The sequence below is a fragment of the Gymnoscopelus braueri genome, assembly GCF_963280865.1.
Source record: "Gymnoscopelus braueri genome assembly, chromosome: 18".
Lineage (NCBI taxonomy): Eukaryota > Metazoa > Chordata > Actinopteri > Myctophiformes > Myctophidae > Gymnoscopelus > Gymnoscopelus braueri.
The window spans coordinates 41585209-41608487 of NC_137618.1; the positions used below are offsets into that span (position 1 = coordinate 41585209).

General features: G+C 39.2%; 1 protein-coding gene across 2 annotated transcripts in view; it reads right to left on the reverse strand.

Moving 5' to 3' along the window:
• abca12 (ATP-binding cassette, sub-family A (ABC1), member 12) overlaps positions 1-21143 on the reverse strand; it is a 163537-nt gene extending 142394 nt beyond the window's left edge. For both annotated transcript variants that reach the window (XM_080456466.1, XM_080456465.1), the window contains exons 1-10: positions 21066-21143; positions 20790-20883; positions 13728-13863; positions 9337-9455; positions 8078-8139; positions 6147-6326; positions 5244-5437; positions 3840-3958; positions 2886-2986; positions 591-740 (exon numbers count right to left, since the gene is read on the reverse strand). In XM_080456466.1, coding sequence (XP_080312592.1) covers positions 591-740; positions 2886-2986; positions 3840-3958; positions 5244-5437; positions 6147-6326; positions 8078-8139; positions 9337-9455; positions 13728-13863; positions 20790-20883; positions 21066-21131 — 1221 coding nt within the window. In that variant the 5' untranslated portion in view covers positions 21132-21143. The remainder of the gene's footprint in view (positions 1-590; positions 741-2885; positions 2987-3839; positions 3959-5243; positions 5438-6146; positions 6327-8077; positions 8140-9336; positions 9456-13727; positions 13864-20789; positions 20884-21065) is intronic.
• Between the last annotated feature and the right edge of the window lie 2136 nt (positions 21144-23279).

Sequence of the window (23279 nt, forward strand, 5' to 3'; positions counted from 1 at the left end):
CAATACTTTTACTTCTACTCCACTACATCTCTGAGGAAAATATTGTACTTTTACTCCACTACAATCATTTGACAACTTTAGTTACTAGTTACTTTTTAGATTTAGATTTGTATTACTAAACATACTTTAACCACTTAAGCTTTATATAAATTTTACAAGCTCACAACGCGTTGCGATGCGACGTGTTGTGAGCTTGTAGATCTGCTATTTTCAAAAGATTTTCATACATTTTGAAAACTTAAAATGGGACATTTTACTAGTACTTTTACTTTTGCTACTTTAAGTACATTTTGATGCCAATACCTTTGTACTCTTACTCAAGTAAATTTGAAATTACAGACTTTTACTTGTAACAGAGTATTTCTACTTTTCCACCACTGGAAGGAGGCATGTCGAAAGAAAGAAAGGAAGAAAGGAAGAAAGAAAGAAAGAAAGAAAGAAAGAAAGAAAGAAAGAAAGAAAGGAAGATAGAAAGAAAGAAAGAAAGAAAAATAGACACACAGAGACAGATATGTGACTCGTCCCTGTCTCTGCTCTGCTGGTGTTGCGTTATACTGTACAGTATGTGCTAACGTCATAGCATTTTGTACCTGTTCAGCCACTTTGTCCGGACTGATCCAGTTCAGCAGCATATCCACGGTGCCTGTCATGCAGGCCGCTGACAGCCACAACGAGCCGGCGGGGCTGTTCTCACAGATGTAGGCATGCACCATGGGCCGGTCCATTGTCAGGCCGATAGCCTGTTGTTGGATGACAAGATAGCGCTAGTTATCAGTGGTGGAAAAAGTACTCACATTTTACACTTTAGAGTAAAAGTATCAAAGTAAGTAAAAATACAAAAGTATTGGCATCAAAATATACTTAAAGTACCACAAGTGAAAGTACTAAAATGTTTGAGAATAGCCGATCTACAAGCTCACAACGCGTCGCGATGCGACGCGTTGTGAGCTTGTAGATCGGCTATTTTCAAATAGCCTACGTATAAAATAGGGCTGAAGTGGTTAATGTATGTTTTATAATATAATAATTTATATCTGAAAATTAACTAGTAACTAAAGTTTTCAAATAATTGTGGTGGAGTAAAAATGGAATATTTGCCTCTGAGATGTAGTGTAGGGAGTAGAAGTAAAAGTATTGGAAATGGGAAATACTCCAGTAAAGTAAAAAAATACCTCAAAATTGTACTTAATTATAGTACTTGAGTACATGCACTTAGATACTTTAAACCACTGCTAGTTATATAGCGGGATAGTTGGGAGTTGGACATGTCTTTTAACAGCCCGGTTCATACCGTCCGGTCCTGTTAGTGTGTGAAGGTTAGTGACAGTCAAAAAAAAGGAAAAAAAAGGCAGCTTGTGTGTCGAACAATGGCAAAGACTCTGGCAAAGGTCACTTTACAGCTTTTACATTCACATTCATGTTTATAATAGGTATGTTTATACCCTAGGTCTAGGAGTAAGAACCTTGTTCAGAGCACCTCTTAAGCACCTTAACCCTTTAAGACCGGGAGAAGCATCTGTGTCATTTTTTGATTTGAGCTCAAAAGCATTATTTACACTTTGGCTATTAAAAAATAGCAGATATACAAGCTCATAGCTCATATGAGCTTGTAGATCTGCAATTTTTTTTAAATGGTGATTTTTTTTTTGTAAATCTTTGAATATATATTGTTTTAAAGCAAAATTAACTCAAAATCTTTAATTCTGGTGGTCCTGGAACAAAATATTTTGAGATGGGGGGTCGGCGGCCAAATACATATCATTTTGGGGGTCCTTGACAATTATGTTAAAGTTTGAGAACCACCAATCTGGGAACCCATCGCCAACTGAAAATGAAAAACAGCGCCCTCTGCTGTTTGTTCTATGTCTGTTGGCTCTGGGGGGACGATAACGTAACACCAGAGCACAGGGAAACCGGTGTTTGTGATGCGCCTTCAGCGCGTCACTTCCGGTTGGTGCGACTATGTTTTCATTCCCACTAACAATATTTCTACACGGAACACTAACACCACTTCTCCCAGAGAACATGGATCGTTTTGGTTATAAGCCCACTTGTTTCTATGATGAAAGAGTAAGTTAAAATGTGAATATATTTCCGTGGTTTTGTCTGCTCCGCGGACGCTATTGTTAAATTAGTTTCGGTTTGTTTCGAGGGGGAAAGATCGACGGACATGTGAATCCCGCCCACTACATTTGATTGGGTAAAGCGCGGCCTGCTTCCTGATCTGAAGGCACGCCCACTTGTAGCCCAGTGTGTACATGTTACGACGAGCCTTCACGACAGATTCTCACGCAGTGCAGAATCTGTTCTTGAGAGATTAGAGAACCACTGATATAGCAACATACGCTTTTTAGAAAACTGTTGGGATTTAGAAGACATTTGTAGAATCGACCACAGGTCTTAAAGGGTTCATCGCTAGGGCAGCGGTCCAACTGTTCTCTTTCTTGGTTATAAATTTTTTCCCTTGTTGTATATATGTTTTCTTCTTCTTCTTCTTCTTCTTCTTCTTCTTCTTCTTCTTCTTCTTCTTCTTCTTCTTCTTCTTCTTCTTCTTCTTCTTCTTCTTCTTCTTCTTCTTCTTCTTCTTCTTCTTCTTCTTCTTCTTCTTATTATTAATGCTGCTACTGAGGCATAATTGTATTGATAAACCTGTACACACTGTACGATGTAACAATAAAGAACCCTTGAACCTTGTGGTCTTCTAGACTCTACAGTATTTAATCATTAATTATTAGTAAGCATTTCCTTAGTATTCAATATGCATTTCCTCTTCCTTGGCATACTCTGTAGCGTGACACATCGCTCTAAACCAAAGCCAGTCGATGATATTATGTATCTGGTGCTCTGATTTGCGGAGAGATAGGGAGACAGAGATGAGCACATACCTTGTCTAGTGGAATCGTGACCCTCTGTAGAACGAGTTGGACCGCATCGCTTAGTGTGTTATTCTGCAACGTGACGACATCTCCCAGAGCAATGTAGACATCTGGGAATCAAAGCAAACCATGTGTCTCTTGGCAGTGGATATACAAGTCATTAACACTATTCATTGTTTTTTGGGGGGGTTTTCCCACTGTATGCCTTCATCCTCAAGCTGTGTTTTGAAAGGATCATTGAGAACTAAAACAAGTCGTTTCGATTGTAGCATTGTCACATTTCTTTCACAACATGTTTTACTTATCTAAGAATAACTATCAAGAAATTCAGAGGTGTGTTAACCACTATATAACTATATTTATATAGCTATTTAACTTCCTCTATGTACTTTGTCATACTACGAGTAGCGGAAATAGCTGTTCGACAAGCTCACGACATACCATGATGTGACACGTTGTGAGCTTGTAGATCTTCCATTTTAGCGTATTCTTTATTTATTTATTTATTTTTTTTAAATGTTGACATTTGGGGATTTTTTAATTTATTAAAAAAGAAAATTGGGAAATGTTTTAAACAATAATACTATATTTTATTTTTAAAGGTTTGCCTTTCTACATGGCCACAATAGGGAGTAGTAGTAATAGGTCATTGGTTCTCAAAGTGGGGTCCGGGGACCCCCAGGGGTCCTTGGGGGGTACCAGGGGGTCCCCAGCTAAATTGTTTATTATAGCGTCTGAATTTGAACCACTTTAACCATATTTTATACTTTGGCAATTAAAAAATAGCAGATCTACAAGCTATGAACTTGTAGATCTGCTATTTTTGAAAAATCCCTGGCACAAAATATTTTTGAGATGGGGGCGGGGGATCCACTGCCAAATACATATCACTTTGGGGGTCCTTCACATGAAAAAGTTTGAGAACCACTGCTGTATAGGGTACTAATGGTTTCATTGCTATACCTCTGCCAGGCCACTTCTCAATGTACTGGATCACGTTGATGCCTCCAGCCAGCAGTGGGTTGACCATGGAGAGAGAGGCAGCCACGTCAGGGTAACTGTTCTGGACCATGTGCATGGCACTGCAGAAAAAAGAAAGAAAAGATGAGGACAAAAGGAAAGATTAAGCTCATAATAGCAGCAAAAAAAAAAAAGGAAAAAAAAGAAAAACGCTGAATCATTGCACACTCAAATTGCTCACGCACACTTCACTGTAGGCTATACTGTCACGGTATCACTGAGGAAACCGGTTTTTCCTCAAGCCGTGTCGCAGTGATGGAACAACGGCCACCTATGCTGTACATACAGTACTGTAATTTGTGGTTCTCATGCATACCGTGACAATTTGTGACTGCGATTTGCGTCATTCTCTCATTAGTCACAGAGAGCTATACCTTAAATAGAATTTACCACTGTTAACAGTATGTTTTGGATTTTCCGTTTCTTATTAACCACTAGACCCCTTAACAGACGACGTCACACTGGCTCCAAATGTCATACTGGCTCCAAATGAAACCCATTCTGTCAGGTCTCGCTAGGACACGCCTCACTAGCCAACACTCAAGAGGGGGTTGGGGTGCGCTGAAACCAGCGTACCCCAAAACAACAGGTTGAGAATTGATTGCATGAAACACTCACCTGTGCATCCAGTCTCAATGTTAGTAAACAAATAATTGGTCTCTTGAACCAGTGATTCTCAACCTGTGGGCCGGGGAACCACTGGTGGTCAGCGAGGGTATTACAAGTGGGCCCCCAAATAATTGGCAAAACACTATACGATTTTAATAATAATATAACATTAACACATTGAGTGCCAGTCGCGTATATCTACGCGAACCTATTTAAAGCCGCCACGTGCCAGTCGCCTAGACCTACGCCAACTGGTCTTTTATTTTTTTTATTTTTTTTAAGTTCACATTGCATTTTTGGCCTCGTTCGATACGACATTATCGAATTATCCGGGATCCGTTTTTTCCGATCCCATCCACTTCCATTCTAAATCTGACACCAATCCGCCATTTTCTCTGTTGTAGTTTTTCTCGTCGCTGATCGCTGTTTAACATAAACCGTTCTAACTACAAGATGGCGGATGGGATTTTCATGCGGTCTTCACTGCTCTACTCGGACGGATCGCTTGTTTGTTTACAAAGAGTTGAATGCACGATTTTAGCGGATTTAACTTTGTCTGTGGCGACGTGAAGAAAACAAAAAAACAACAATAAAACGCTGTCACTGGTGAGTACATTATGAGATTAAACTCTGGCGTGGAATGTGTTAATATGAAACAAATTATGTAAGGGGGAAATATAAATTGTGGTATTTTTTCTTTAAACCGATAAATATGAATGATAATAATAATCAATCTACCGCTGTAGGTTGATGAGCAGCATCTGCATGTCGACCAGCGCTTGGTCCAGAGATTCAGAAGAGAGGAGTCTGGGAATGGCGAGGAGACTGTCCAACAACGAGGTGTCATTCTGCAGTTGGTTGAACATGGTCAGCACCTGCCCGGCAGCCAACACGGCATCTGCAGGGCCTTCCAGCATTATCCCCATCAGCATCTGAAAATCCCAACAAAAATCCAACATCTCAACACAAGAAGTTGTTAATTTTCGGGAGGGGTTTTAATCGTGGCTCATCCACGCGGGTCAACGTTGCCGTCAGTGTGCTACCATGACAGACACAAATTATACTATACTTCAAAATGTTAGGACGTGAATTCGTAGATCTGCTATTTTTGGAGCACGACACAAGCACAAAACTATGTATAAATCAAGCATAGATCTAACCCCAACCCCCTAGTTCTCACACTTTCAAGATTTTCCAAAAATGTTCAAAAATAGCTATGTATAATAGATATAATAGATATACAAGCTCGTAGAGCTTGTATATCTGCTGTTTTTTAATAGCCAACGCAAAAATCTAAAATTACACAGATGCTTTCCCGGTTTTAATGGGTTAACCATAAATATATGTTTAACAATGAAACAACTATTTCTCTTGTAAGGACCAGGAAAATGGTCGTCACAATTGTCTATTTCTCAAATTCTACTATGCTGTACTTGACATTTGGACTTGATATTTGGCCCAATAATAATAGTAATACAAGTACGCACACACACACACACACACACACACACACACACACACACACACACACACACACACACACACACACACACACACACACACACACACACACACACACACACACACACACACACACACACACACACACACACACACACACACACACACGCACACACACACCTTGTTGACAGTGAGCAGGGAGATCTCCAGCAGAGTGTCATTGGACTGACAGAAGGTGACCACTCCGAAGCTGAGTGCGCCGGGGGAAGACGTGTTGACCGCGGACAGAGCCGAGGTGCAGATGAGCCGCTTCGCCGCGTTCATGGACTCCAGCATGGCAGCCAATGCCACCTGAGAGGTCTTTAAATGAATTCAACACATGTTACAGGGGCGGCCATAGCTGAGTGGTTAGTGAGCCCGCCTAGGGAGCCAGAGGCCCTGGTTGCCCCAGGTACGATTCCAGGCCAGGCCAGCAAATGTGTCGATGAAATGAAATTTGTCCCTGAGCAAGACCCTTAACCCCTAATTGCTCACAGGCCCTCATTGGAAACAAGACCGCAAGGACTTTCATTAACGGACCTGTTAAAAGGAATTATTCTTATCCTTTATCTACACATCAGTTAACCACATGAGCCCAAGCATCCCTAATCTGGATATATTTGGCAAAAATAGGGAAACATTAATAGATAATGTTCACTTTAAACATACTGTATTGATAAATTCATATGCTTTTTAATTAAATTAGCTGATAATTATATGTTGTTTACTCGTACTGTATGTGCTACATGCATTTGTTTATGTATTTTTAAGAGCAAGCTTTGGTGTGCCTTGGAAAAAACGTTAGCTTGCCTGAAAAAAGCCTTGTTTTTATGATTGAACAAATGTTTTATTCCTTTCTGGAGCATTTAATTAATGAAAACATGCCGCTGTTGTCAGCAGCCATTAGCCAAACAATTCATGGCAAAGCATGGAACTATTATCTGTGTCATTGCTGAAAAGGTTTATGCATCCCTGAGTTTAAGTGATACAATTAATTCAGGATATGAAGATAAGTTTCTTGTAGCAAAATACTCCTATGGGCTGGGATTCACATATTTTCATAAAGTAAATCCTTTGCTTGAGGACATTGTTACACCAGCTTATATCATTTGCAGGTATGATGTAATAAAGATCCCCCTTTAAGCGTCAGTTTACAGTGACTATTGTTCTACTGGCACCCATCATGTCTAACTGCACTGGTACTGGCGCCGCCGCCATATAACAATTGTGCACAAAACACTGATTAAATCATCTCACAATACAGTGTCACATAATACAAAAACATGGAGGTCAAGTGCACATGGAGAACACTTATGAACTTGGAATTGATATTAGGGCTACACCTATCGAAATACCTTCTCAGCGATTATTCTATCTAATACATTTTCAATTAATTGATTTTAACCCAATAAGACCTGGAACGCATCTTGTCACTTAAGATTTCTTTGGCTATTCAAAAATAGCAGATATACAAGCTCATAGCGCGGCACCGAGTGCCGCGCTATGAGCTTGTAGATCTGCTATTTTTTTTTTTTTTTTTTTTACTGTTAGATTTAGAAAACATTTTTAAGAATCGCCTCAGGTCTTAATGGGTTAATATATCACCAAACGACAATCTATTTGTCCCAGGGGCCCTTCCTAGAAACCAGTCAAAAAGAATAATATTTGTCTTTGAAATGTAATGGAGTGAAAGTCATACATTTCAACAACGAAAAAAGACCCAGATACCGTAATTTTCGCACTATAAGCCGCACCTGAGTATAAGCCGCAGCAGCTAAATTGAATGATTTGTACATATATAAGCCGCACTGGACTATAAGCCGCGGGTGTTTTAATGTTTAATCTAATTTAGGTCCCCTAGTGGCCGTTAGCTGTAAAAATCCATAGATAAGCCGCACCGTTATATAAGCCGCAGGGTCGAAAAATTTGAAAAAAGTCGCGGCTTATAGTCCGAAATTTACGGTACTCAAGTTTAAGTACAGATACTCAAAACATAATGTACTTAATTCGTTACTGCTCACCGCAGATTTTGAGCAAAGGTTATTCCATCATTACACATTAGTACTACCTACCTGAGTGTTGTCGAAAGCATCACTGAGAGCTTGATTGGCGGGCTTATGTTGTTGAACCGAACCTAAAGAAACAAACACTGGTTACAAAGAGACAGGCTACCGCCATGATAATGGTAATGTATTAGGTCAACTTCTATGATCACTATAAAAGAGTTAAAGGAGGAGTTCACCCAAAAAATTACTTATTTTCTATCAATTGCACACCCTGTGAAGCCTTGAATCCATGGATTCTTTTTTGTTTTTGTCGCATTCCTAAGCTAACAATTTGATTCCCGTCTCCTACCGGCTAATGTATCTGGTAGGAGACACAAAGTAGATTATTTGTGTCTCCTACCGGAAATACACACGTCATCAAATTATTGTCTTAGGAATGCCACAAAAACAAAAATAAATCCGTGAAATCAAGGCTTCATGGGGTGTGTAATTGATAGAAAATAAGTCATTTTTTGGGTGAACTCCTCCTTTAAATGTTATGGTGGGGGGGTCCAGGGACCCGCCCAGGCCAGGGTCCTTTCAGGGGGTCCCCAGCAGCGAAATCACGGATGGTAAAGAACCAAATGGACACTTACAGGTCTGTAACTCAGAGAGAATGCAAATCTTGTACACTCTTTGAGTTATGGGGGGGTCCGTGGCCTAATGCGTACCAAACTCAGGGTCCTTGACATTAAAACATTTGAACCACTGGTTTAATTTAACCTTTATTTACTCAGGGAGACAATTAAGAACACAATTCTTATTTACAACTCAGGCCCGGCAAAAGGCAAGGCCAAATCAAAGGGCAGGGGAAAACCTACAACAAAAAGTACTGTAGAGGATGCACATTCTCTTAGAAGCTGTGATCACATAGTGGGCGTTCAGTGACTGTCAATATCATTGCTGTCGTGCAGAAACCTTGTAGCCTTGTAGCCTGTAACCTAGTTCAACTTTTTTATATAAATACTTTGGTAAATTTGGTCGTGGTCAGTGTCAAATAGCGAAAACAGCCAATCTACAGTACAAGCTCACAGCACGTCACATCGTGACACGCTGTGAGCTTGTAGATCTGCTATTTTCACTCTTTTTTTATTATTTCTTTTTAAATTAATGTGGTTAAGTGGGTTTTATAAATATTTAACCTATGAAAAGTATTAACAAGAGCATGTGACCAACTAATAAATACATTGGATCCATTGGAACCACCATTGGAATCTTATAACGGTTTTGGACATGCAAGGTTTGTGCCTGACAGTGACGATATGCAAAGACGATGCCATACATACTCATAATATTTTCCCAGAGGTCCAACATCGCTTCCTTTTTCCAGGGGGTTTTCTGGGACCATGCTGTGTGGAAACTGCTGGCACTTTCCACTATCTGTCCTATGGGCGGGCCTTTCAAACTGAAATACAAAATAAAAGACAGGGGATAGTACATACATAATATGAGAGGCTGAGCTGGTTTCAAAAGGAGAACAGTGGTATGTTTTCCCAACCGCTTTTATTTCAATTCTATGATTAAAAGGATGCCCTTATAATCTCTCGCCTAATACCCAGTGGTGGAAAGTAACTAAGTACATGTACTCAAGTACAATTTTGAATACTTGAGTATTTCCCATTTCCAATACTTTTACTTCTACTCCACTACATCTCAGAGGCAAATATTGTACTTTTACTCCACTACAATTATTTGAAAACTTTAGTTACTAGTTACTTTGCAGATATAAATTATTAGAGTATACATTTTATACCTAGGTTATTTGAAAATAGCCGATCTACAAGCTCACAACGCGTCGCGATGCGACGCGTTGTGAGCTTGTAGATCGGCCATTTTCAAACATTTCAGTACTTTTACTTTTGGTACTTTAAAGGAGAGATCCACTCTTGAACGGTATTTGCTTTGATGTGTCGCTAATCACTCACCAACATACCAGGGGCAGTTGACTTTCACATGCACTGTTTGTCACACAAACACATGCACTGTTTGTCACACATGAGCTGCCGTTCGTACAGAACGGCTCTGATGCGTGAACGCTCGCGAGATTCTCACGTCCCGCGAGATTTCGCGTGTAGCGCTCCCCCTCCTCTCATAAGTGACAAACAGTGCATGTGAGAGTGCTAGGACACTGCATAGAGGGGATTCGTGAAAGAAAAAGTTTGGAGCTGCTTAAATAGGCGAGTTTCGATGTTACACATACTCCCATTCTGCCGGTGGAAGGGGTCTCCACAATGGACAACAGGGGCTTCTATGAAAAAAATCAACTGCCCCTGGTATGTTGGTGAGTGATTAGCGACACATCAAAGCAAATACCATTCAAGGGTGGATCTCTCCTTTAAGTACATTTTGATACCAATACTTTTCTACTTTTACTTAAGTAAAACATTTGAGTACTTTTTCCACCACTACTTATACCTCTTCCGGTCAAGAGACAGAAGAAAGGTTGAGAGAACAGCTTTTACATGTCAGTAGAGACCTTTGATAAAGATCCCAATTTTGGAGAGTCCTAGACTCCTAGACGACTGGTGTCTGGTGTTCAAATGAGAACAACTCATCAACATCTTATGCAACAACTGTCTGACAACTGAATTCAAAAAGAGGCACAGTCATGGCATCTTGACATGGGTGGAGAAAATGACGAACGCGATAACAAAGCAACAAACAAAAATGACTAAGCTAAACGAGGCCATGCAGCATACCAACATTCATTCAGGGGTGGGTAAAGATTAACAAAAACAGGATCCCATCTGTGGAATGTATTGCCACTTGGTGGCAATACAAACATGAAAATGTCAAATATAACAATTGACTAGAAGTTCCTTGGAAATGGCCTTGAGCAACTTTAAGGGCACATGCAGTAGTGGACAATTTTGAGTTACTTTTACATTACTTAAGTATTTAACCTTTTCGATAATTTTTACTCACTACATCTCAGAGGCAATTCAATGTTGTAGGTTTTACTCCACTACAATTATTTGAAAACTTTAGTTACATGTGAAATGGGACATTCACAATGAGTACTTTCTCATGACAATACTTACAATTTTGAATACAGGCCTTTTCACTTGTATTTTACTTCTATTTCTATATTGTGGCATTGCTACTTTTACTCAAGTAAAATATTTGAGTGCTTCTACCACCGGGTACATGGTATGGTATTTATACCATGGCCAGAAGGCACCATTATTCAGAGTAGCTGCAGTCTCATTATCGCAAAATATTTTGAATGTAATTAATATGCATACCTAGTTGACCAGATTCCTACTGTAAGCCACCTCCTATTTTCAGACTACACTAACTATCTTCACCAAAATAGCAGATCTACAAGCTCACTTGTCACAAGGCACAGCGACACGATGCACCATGAGCTTATACTGTTGATCTGCTAATGTCACCGAATGTTAGCACCAGAATAGGGATGCTAGCGTTCAAGTGGTTAAAAAACAACATGGATTTCAATGTAACTTTTCTGGAACACAAAACGTATGTGTTAATATTACCCATTACTACTGACTGACTCGGTTGGAATTGGTATTCATTTCTAAGTGGATACTATGGCTTCACCAACCTGCTGTAATACTTTAATCCAAAGCAAAGCTGATGAAGATAGTGCTAAGCTTATAGCATTGGCCCCAAAAATTAATAAACTCTACTAATATTTTAATCATTGGGTAAGTGCCCATGGTATAATCAGGATAATCAACTCAGATTGTGTGAGGGAAACTTAACGTTGAGCTGAGTGGTTATCAAAGAATAATACACTTGGCAGAGCCAAACCCCTCTCCGATTTGTGATGGGGGTTCCACATCGTATATTAGTTTTCAATGCCTGCTCATCCTGTGGTTGATTTTGCCTTAAATAACAGTTGGAATTTAACACAGTACTGGATATAGGCTGTGTTTCTGATTGATTGATTGATTGATTGATTGATTGATTGATTGATTGATTGATTGATTGATTCATTCATTGAATACTTTACTAGCAGTTTGAAAACGGTAAAAACAGTGCCTACAGTCAAACATTAAAAAAAAATATATATATGTGTACCTGTGGATGATGCTTCTGTTATACACAAAATATGTAACTTATCAGACCGGTAACGAGTTGCTAAAGAAAGAAAATAATGCTGTGGTAAAATGTGAAAGCTTATCTAACTCATTTTATTTTGTTCCAGATTTGTTGTGACTGGTCAAGAGCCCAGTAGTTGAACATTCAACCAGGCACACCTACTGTATTGTGAACATCTTTCTTACTAACGTTTCCTCCAGAGGCAATTTTCCTGGAAGAACACAGACTAATCGCCTCCCCTGTGATGCTGCAGTGGCAAGGCGTAGCCCTCCTCCACTGTAACCCAAAGCCTGACTTACACATAGCTGAATGCGGGTGTCATGCACAGGAAATGTCAGAACTACAGCTTGTAGATCGGTTATTTTCCATGTGTGACACCCGCTCGCAACTGCATGTAACTCAGGCTGAACGTTCCCAGCACGCCTTTTCTCGTCAATCAAATGATGCTGGCCCAATGGGGAATGTTAGCAAACAAACAGGAGAAGGGCGCACACCAGTATTGATGAGGTGCTGCTGACCTTGGTAAATAAGTCTAAAAGTAAAGAAAAGGCTGCTCACTCATAGTCACGATGCAGGATTTATTTAAAGGAATACCAACGTTTTGACCTGGAGAGGTCTTCTTCCAATGGGGAATGTTGACATAAGGCTTTAGTAAACCTAAGACCTTTAATCGCTGACTTGCTGTTTCACACTCAGGTTCTTGACCACAATGTGAGCTGGAGTTCAATCTGGTCAGTACCTTTGATGTTTTCTTACATTCTTATAATGTCGAGATTTTCTATTAACCACTTTAGTCCCTATTTTGGGTGTGTGATTATAGGTGAAATAAATAAATATTTTAAGGATTTAATATTCTTTTTTTTAATAGCATAGTTTTAGCTTATAGATCGGCTAGTTTCGGCATTAAGTATATATGCCGAAACTAGTAGGGCTTAAGTGGTTAAACATTTTAACCCTGGTGTCCATATTTTGGGCATGTCATTATAAGTCAAAATGTTCAAATATTTTCTATATATATATTTTTTAATAGCAGATTTACAACGTGTCACTAAAATCTTGAATATAGGGCTTAAGTGGTTAATGCTCAACATTCAGGTACACAATACAATTTGCAGCAACGTTAAAAATCATCGCTCAGTCTCACTCGTGTTGGAGAGCAAACGTTAAAATCATAACCTAAAAGTACATTTTCAGACCGTCATGGACTTATTTCCTTAATGATCCACAGTTTTTAATGTAATTCATGCATATAAATAATCACTTCTGTCAGATACAATAATACTGTTGTAAAGCTGTGGTTCTCAAAGTGGGGTCTGGGGACTCCCACGGGTCCTTGAGGCGGTTCCAAAAAGGTCCCCACCTAAATCATATAGTTATGAACCAAATGGACCCTTATGGATGTGTAACTCACTCAGAGTTAAGGGTGTTTGTGGCCTGACTGCATACTGTACCACACTGGGGGTCTTTGTTTAGCCAGCTAAATGACTCTCCGTCATTTAGCTGGGGACCACCTGGAAGGACCCCTCAAAGGACCACTGGTTGAGAAATTAAAAAGGACCACTGTTATAGGCGGTAGAGAGATGTTTTGCCCTTTAGCGTTATTGCCCACCTGTGACCGGTTCTGGATGTTTGTCCTGAAGTCGTCAGACGTGATTTGTTGTGACAACTGCTGTCTGTGTTGCACATGAGGGTCTGTAGGAAGGGGAAGAATCCTGTGCTGGGCAGGTTCTTGGGACCCGTATAGCCTGAAAGACATGACAATAAAATGTTACTGTTACTCATACCTTTTAACCATTTAAACCTCATATGGGTAACCGGAGTCCCTCAGGGCTCAATACTAGTGTCGTTTCTGTTTTCTGTTATACAAGCTTAGAGCTTATCGATCGGCTATTTTCAGCAAAAGCTTTCCCCACAATGCCGATGCTTGGTGGTTAAGAACGATTCAGCGGATAAACACGTAATTAAATCTTCAGTTAATCAACAAAATGGCAAAAGTTCAAAAGAACAACAGTAGAATATACATTTAATATCAATTGAAACTTATTTGAAATTTGAGTTATTTGAATATGGTCTGAATTAAATGTCATCAGAGATCAAAGACAGGCTAGAAAAAGTATAATTATTATTATTCTAATGATTGTATTAATTCCTCCTACAGAAAAGAGAAACGTTTTACACTAAAATACAGTATGAATACAAATATAAACACTATATATAAACATTAATTCAGTATGAAGTCAAATCTCTGATGCCTGGACCTATAACTGGATGGTATCGATCTGATATCCATAGAAATGTTTGCTTTCATCTAGGCAGAACATACTTGCTGGAAGTGGAATATGAGCTTAGTAAACAGTGCCTCACTTGATATTTATCATGACCTAAGTCATTATGAAATAGAGTGACAGTGTACATAAACAACACTATAGTCACCTCACTCAGATGGCGAAAGCCACACAACTGAATGACAAGAACACACAGTGAGCATATTATGAAACAAACGGCATGAAAGAGTGTGGGTTATATGCATACTAGAGTGTAAACATGACTGAATTGCAAAATGATTGGGGAAACGACAGGACAATTTATCTTGGGCCACGCACTAGGATCACAAAACAGATGTATATGACTTTTTTTTTACAAATATCTTAATCCTCTATTCTAGCAGTAACTAAGTACATTTACTTAAGTACTGTACTTAAGTACAATTTTGAGGTATTTGTACTTTACTTGAGTATTTTCAATTTCCAATACTTTTACTTCTACTCCACTAGAGGCAAATATTGTACTTTTACTCCACTACAATTATTTGAAAACTTTAGCTTATGATGTTCACACATTTTGTTCAACAAGATACGAATCAACACACTCTTTAGGATTGTGATTCATGTACATTTGAACCACATTAACTCAGGTGCCTCTAATTTTGGGGCATGTCATTACAGGCGAACATATTCGATCACTCAAAATGATGGGGCCAAATAAGCATCACATGACGGAACATGGGACGACACGCAGCCTCCAGATTATTTCATCCATCCCAATCACTTTATCTCAAGTCTTTAAAGATTCTTCAGTACATGTACAGAACACAGTACCATACTCATTGTTAATTCATACTGCGAACATTCAGAATTTCTTTCTAGGTTTATTTTTGCACATTTGTATGCTTGTATTGTATTGCATTCTTTTAGTTCAGATAGAGTGCAAAGACAGGAAACCAAGGGCAGAGAGAGAGGAGAGACATGCGAGACAAGACATGGGTTGGATTGGAACCTGGGTCCTCACTCCTCACAAGAAGCATAATGGTCAGTGTAGGCGACTTAAGTGGCTGAGCCACGAGGCATCCCATGTCAACGTGTTCTAAAGAGAAGCCTTCCAGGCACAAAGCTATGTACACAATACAGGTACAGTAATATGCATAGTAGTGCGATTATGAGTGGCACCACAACTCATGACGTGACGTGACATGATACTGTCGGTCAGTAGCACATGAGTATCCATGCCTTATTTACACACAATTATACTTTCTATAGCTGTGCCTTTTGACCCTGTAATCTCGGATCGCATGCAACAATGGTAGGAGGGACAGCACACACACTCTAGACTAGGTAATGGGTAACAGCTATTGTTCATGTTTCTGTTTGATTCACAAAGCTGCATTCAAAAGCAAGCTCTATTGACAGTGGTTTTCAACTCTTTTCATATCAAGGGCCATTATTTATTTGGCATTTGAGCCACCGTTTGATGAGATTTAGACTCTCAGAACCAAGACTTAGAATATTTTCTCCACAATTCCATGCTGTATTGATGTGGTGCCACCATAGGAGAGAGAACAGGCAAACGTTGATCAAAATGACAAATATTTAATTAAGTAATGCAGATGTTTAACAATAATTTTACTCTTGAGAGCGTGAAATGAAACCAAATGGACTCGTGAGGGTTCATTTGGTTTCATTTTACGCTCTCAAGAGTTAAAGATCGATAAGGGTCCGTTTGGTTTCCAACTCTCCGTCATTTCGCTGGGGACCACCTGGAACCCCCTCAAAGGACCACTGGTTGTCCCCGGACCACTGGTTGAGAACCACTGCTCTACGGGTGGTACACTGTCAACATCACATTGATATCACAAATATAAAACATCTTCAATAAAGCTGGCCTCTCAATTTATCCTGAGGTCTCCTCCTTTAGTTATTATTTGAAACCACTAACTAGCAGTTAAATGCACACCAAGACAAAATGATGGCCATAAGTAGTTTGACCTTATTTACACTGCTAGAACAGTGCCCGTTGGTCACCAGCCTACTTGGGAACTCTAATATACTGGTGACTCTCAATAACCACACTTAGGTAAGCTTTCAAGCATAGGTCTTTACTGGTAGACTTCACAGGTTGAAGTGACACAGCCAGCACTCTTAGAAGGATTTTAAAAGGTGCAGGCGATATCGGTAATCAGCACAGGTGCAAATAATGTTCCTAATCAGTAGCTGTTCTTTCACATAAAGACACTATATTACAGGAACGATGCAAGTTGGGAACAATGCAAATTGGGAATGCATGCCCCAGCCTGTTATGCAATACCTGTTATACCCATTGTCCGAGCATACCCGTCTGTCTGTGTCTCTTTTGTGCCCATATATGGAGATATCTATATTATGTGTCTGTCCTTGTTCCTTTTATGCCCATATATGGAGATCTCTGTATCTGTCTGTCTGCCTGTGTCCCATATGGAGATCCCTGAAGTAATCAGTATACGTAACGTATGGGACCATTTATGGGGGATCGGCCGTTCTGGAAAGTCCTTGTGCAGTGGTAAACATCGGTGGAGAATGTGTGGAGAATGTCTGCAGTTCAAACTGACTGTGGAGAGTGGACTGCCTAATCAAATGGCAGGTGTGGGGCATTTCGACAGGTGTGGGGAATTTGCCAAATCAAGCTCCAGGCTGGGGTTGCCATGGCAATCAATTGGCTCATTTAGGCTATGGTCAGAGCCCTTTCTGGCGGTTCGGGACAAACGCCTATCTGACCGACTCGACGCCGGGCGCGGCGCTCCCTCGGGTAGGCGGTGACGCGTGTGCCGAGTTTGAAGTCGGTCGGTATGACGGTTCTCGAGATTCGTTGATTATAGACGAACAGAAGTTCTGTGCATTTATTATGTAAGATATTACTATATTACACTAAACCATCTTTTCCTTCCATCTAAGCAAAGCTAAGCAGAATGTACTGTATGCCTTCTGCCTTCTTGAACATTCCCCGCATGCTGCTGAAGATGCCATACCTGCCATACGAGGTTTATCATACCCGCCATTCAGTCTGCACTTTTATCTTAACTGTCTTATTCTTATTTCTCACTGTTACTGTTTCACTATCTTTGCGGAACACGTCCCACCAAACATTTCACTGCATTGCACAACAAGGAAATTGAGTCCAGGCTGTGACCCATTTTTCATTAGAAGGTCTTCATGGAATATCACCTCCTCTGAGACCACTTTGTTTATTGTGCAGCAACTCCCACAGCATTTCTATGCTATCTGTTCATCATTTTATCAGGGCTATCTGGTCTGGTACTGTACCTGCTGGTATTCTTGACCAAGGTGTGGTTCACTACTGAGTCTGGAAGCTTGCTTTAACCCATTCAATCCGGGAACGCATCTCTGTCATTTTAGATTTCTTTGGCTATTCAAACTCATTTTTTATCGCTTTTTTTAGATTTTTTTTGCAAATCTTTGAATATGTATTTTCAAAGTGAACATTTGTAACTGTCAAATGTCTCAACAAACTATTGTTGCAGTGGTGCACAAACCTTTTCTTGTCAAGGACTCACACAAAAATTATGTTTTTGGCCGACGATCCCCAAATAAAATATCTATTCAAAGATTTGCACAAATGTGACTGTTTTCATCTCGCTGGTGCCCATTCTTCAGGAAAGCAGAAAAACTTTTTTTTTTGCAAAAACATTTTTCTTCAAAAATGAGTCAATAGCCCAGTTAGACTCTTCACATACTAGAGTATGTCTGACATAAATGTCAGAGCTTAAATCGACATGTAAATATGAAATAAATGCATAAACATGTATCTAAGATATAAGGTTATGGCTAGCAACCTCTAATTCAAGTGGAGTTTTCTCTACTTAAGAGTTTTAACTTGACTTCAGTTCTACAAGCTGTAGTTTCAAAACGATTCACTCAATCTTATTAACCAATATATCATTATTTTTGCTATGATTCCCTGCTTTCATATGCCATGAACAAATGAAAATGTAAAAATGCTAAATGACTGTCTCCCAGTCAAATTTGGTCACAAATGTTCAAGATTTTTCAAAAATAGCAGATCTAGCTCGTAGCATGAGCTTGTAGATCTGCTATTTTTGAATAGCCAAAACATAACGGTTATAGCTACAATCTAAAATGACACAGATGCGTTCCCGCCGGATTGAATGGGTTAAGAAAAAATAACAAAAACAAGCAGACTGAAATGGACTTAAGAAGGCCCTTTTGTTCATTCTCTTGGGATTTATATAAAGCTAGGTGGAGGGTATATCGTTACAGGCAGATCTTCTCATCTATTGAATTTGATCCATCAGAAGAGATTTAGGGGACAAAGGTGGGTGGGCTAACTGGTTGTTAGAGTCATATCCCAGATTACGGTCCTTGTTACGAGACACTGATGTCTGACAGCATTCTTTCCAGAGAATGTACAGTATGTCTATACTCTAGAATCATCTCGTATAATCCTTTCACTCATACAGTATACATTTAGCTATAATGCTCTTATGAACAGCACTATAGCATACTACAGGGATGGGATCTTTTTGAAGGCCAACCTGGATCTCCAATCATGGGTTCTCACCAAAGATTTGCACTGGATTTCTTTGCACTGGGTTTCGGATAAATCGAGAAAATAAGCTCTGTAGTATGATATTCATACACATTTCCTTCAACGAGATAATCTCCACGAATCAACACACTGTTTATGATTTGTCTTTTATAACCTCACACACAATTCATATAATGTTTTAACCACTCCCTATTTTGTCCCTTTTTTGGTTATGTCATTACAATGGTTATGTCATTACTATCTATCTATCTATCTATCTATCTATCTATCTATCTATCTATATATATATATATATATATATATATATATATATATATATATATATATATATATATATATATATATTCTTTCTTTTCCCTTCAAAATTCATCTTCAAAGCTTGAAACTCTTTGCATTACAGTAAGTCAACAAACTGTAGCCCTATATTCTGTATGTGACAGGGGCAGAGGTAGCTCCATGGTTAGAGAGGCATTGTACTGCAGCATTCTTCACTGGAGACAGATTATCTCATCCTTCAACAACTACAAACAAACTGGCCAAAAAAACAACACACATAATCCCCAGCTTCAGTGAGGCATCTTCAGTGGACAACAGTACAAAACATTTGACTATTCATTTACTGTAACTATTGACGTCACGCACTAGACTATAATGAGCGAGTAGGGGAAGGGAATCAACGTCACCGGGGACGGATTAAGACTCAGGGAGGCCCCTGGACCAATTATCTTTTAGGGGGCCCAACCCAGCCACCCCCCAAGCCCTATCCCTAACACTCTACTTGAGTTGTAAGGTGTTGTGTTGGTTAAGAAAGAACCTGTAGACATTTTATCATTTGGGATTTAAAGTCTATAACTTACATTTATTTGCATGTAAATTTAAACACTTGTCTGCTCTGCTAGCGAGACGTTAGTCCTGTTATTCAGATGGCCATTTACCAGGGGTCTTGTACTGTATAGGCTGAGGGCAGTTTTGTATATCCTAGTAGTGATGTGTCGTTCATGATCGATTCGTTCAAAAGAACTAGTTCATTCGCCGTGAACGCGAACGAGCTCGTTCACTTTCTGAAACTGTTACGTTCACGCGCGACGTAACAATAAACGCTCCCGCGATGGTGTTTTACACTCATTATAAAACATACGTTAACCACGTTAGCCCTATTTTATACATAGGCTATGCGACACGTTGTGAGCTTGTAGATCTGCTATTTTCAAATATGTTAGTACTTTTACTTTTGGTACTTCAAGTATATTTTGATGCCAATACTTTTGTACTTTTACTCAAGTACATTTTTAACACTAGAAAATAGCGCTACTGAACGAGATCGTGAACGAATCATTTGAACGAATCATTGCCGTGAACGTGAACAAAATCGTTCGTTCACTGAAATGAACTTTTTTTCCCACCACTATATCCTAGGCTCACATTTGAACACCAGACCAAGAGGCAGTCCACTCAGAGAGTGGGCGGGGTCTATGGTTTGGAACCAGGCTAGTCAAACCCGGCAGTCGGGAGCCTTTGTAAACTTTGTTGAGGTGAATTAAGGGTTGTTTTAAATTGATGCGTGTGCGTGCGTGTGCTCCTGCTCAAAATAGGTGTTGCACGGCGTGTTACCGCGTCTCAAGAACAATGCATCCCTGGCTGAGGAACCACATATTTGTGGGCGTTAACATATACATGTTATTGTCGTGTTATACAGCCTTGTGCCTCCCGGCTGTGGATGTTTGTACATAATGTACGAATAGTTGAAATGTTTCTAGTGTGTGAGTGCAAAAGGCTCACACAAAAATGTAATGCATAACGTCAAAGAAACGATGCTATGGTACATTACACTTACATGCGTCTTTCATGACTGGAGGGAAGCGGTGGCGGGTGATGGCCAAGATGAGGAAGATGATGACAGGCCAGAGGACGAGGGTCAAAGACCATCCCTGGAAGAAGCAACACCGCAACAGAATGCATCAGAGACGGAACAGTGCATCACTCAATACCACATACATTGACTAAGGTCAACTTTGAATACAATTATACACACCACAGAAGGTCAAAATGGGAACTTGTCAGTGCTAAAGTGAAAATGCTTCAGTGCCTTAATTAAATATATCCCACTTACTGGCTGTCTGATGACACCTAGGCCATTTTTCCAGATTAGAAGTCGCAACTGATGGAAGAACGCCATCAGTGGAGGAAACTGTGGGAAAGACACAGGTGTGAAAAGTCAAGAAAATGATCCGTCACTGGATAAGTGTTGTTCACCTGAATTGTTGGCATCATGAAATAATCCATAATGAAAATATAGCCACAAGGCAGCAATGTGGGGGTTCAAGCCAACATGGACTGTTAGAAGTTGAAAGCTTCGAAGAGTCTAGAATTTAAACGCCTGTTTTAAAAATAACTAACAGGTTTTATGATGCTCGGACAGACGCTCATTCGTTTAGGGCCAAATATCTGCAGCAACACGGTCACCCCTACTGTTACATTTTAAAAGCATTGGGGGCACATGTTTCAACAGTTTAAAACTCGTCATTGATTTATGGCCAAATTTGTGCCAGACTTAGGCACATGTTTGGAACTGGTGTGGTGGCGCCCCTATTGAGCAATTTCAAAATTACACACATGTTGTTATGAAACAAAATGTTTCATAACATAATTTGATGAAACATTGATGATTGGACAAAAAAAAAAATTCGTGTAGGACTGCCACGTGGTCAATTTAAATGAAACTTTCAGAACATGTTTCAGATACTTAGGTAGATATATCCTGCAGGTTTTGTCATGATTGGCCCAACAGCTGTTACATTGGGCTCTTCATACCCTTTTGGAGTTCATTCAATATCTTCCAAACTAAATAAGAGTGTAAGCTGTAGCCTAAATAACCTAGTTCTGATAAGGTTAGTCTGATAATGATCCACATAAATATCCGTAGCATTTGGAGGACCTACGGTTTAAAAGAATTGACCTGCAGTTTAGAAAAATCTGTTTTCCAAATATTCTATATTTGAGTAGATTTTGGGTCCACAGAAACCAGGAAAAACATATGTTTATTTATGAGCCTTCAAAAGTTATAGGCCAAAACGTAAAGTTCATATTTGCCCCCATCAGGCTGATTACTTGTGGAATTATGCACACTACTTCTATTCATGTAACAATTTCATGACTCTATCCATCTCAATTCATGTTGGATGGACATTATGGATGAGAAAATGACTGGATGAGATATTTTTTTTAAATAATAATATATCAAATGAAATAACACGTTGTTTAGGTCGAACAATAAAAATAATATCTTCGATTAGGTATACTTTACCTATTTACGTTATAATTATAAAAAATGATTAATTATAATTAGATTATATTATGATAATGATTCCAGCAGTCTCTAGCTAGCCTAAGAGATATATATATCAGCCTACATTAGCTGCCCTACTATAATTTCACATGCAGCTCATCCTCTAGTCTTGACAACTTTTGTAGCCAGTTGTAGCCAGCTGTCTGTCAGTAGCATTATACATAGGCTTACTGTGGCATAAAAAAATGGCAGGACTAGGCCTATGACATTAAATAGTCTCAACATTAATATGACATTGAAAAGCATGTTTCAATTACAGAGGTGGAAAGTAAGTACATTTGCTCAAGTACTGTACTTAAGTACAATTTTGATGTTTTTTTTTTTAACTTTGCTGGAGTATTTCCAATACTTTTACTTCTACTCCACTACATCTCAGAGGCAAATGTTGTAATTTTACTCCTCCACAATTATTTCAAAACTTTAGTTAGGCTACTAATTATTTTGTAAAACATTCATTAACCACTTCAGCCAATCCACAAGCTCACAATGCGGGTGTGAGCTTGTAGATCTGCTATTTTCAAATGATTTGTATACATTTGGAAACATGTGAAATGGGATATTGTGCATAATGAGTACTTTTACTTTTAGTACTTAAGTATATTTTGATGCGAATACTTTTGTACTTTTACTCAAGTACATTTTTAATTCTGGACTTTTACTTGAAACAGAGTATTTCTACATTGCAGTATTGATACTTTTATTTAAGTAAAACATTTGAGTACTTTTACCACTGTTCAATTAGGACAAAAACGTCTTGAATCACAAGCAACATCGGTGGATCTCATCAATACTGTTCTCTCAAGCCATTTTTTTGGTGCTCACAATAGGACAAGGGTTTATATTATGTTAAGTCAATGATGGTGTGATCATGTAGCCTTAGAACTACAGATAGATAGATAGATTTGTATCACCACAAGATGCCCAGCCCGCACGACACTCACAAAATGTACATACACAAAGTCAAAGATACACCACAAA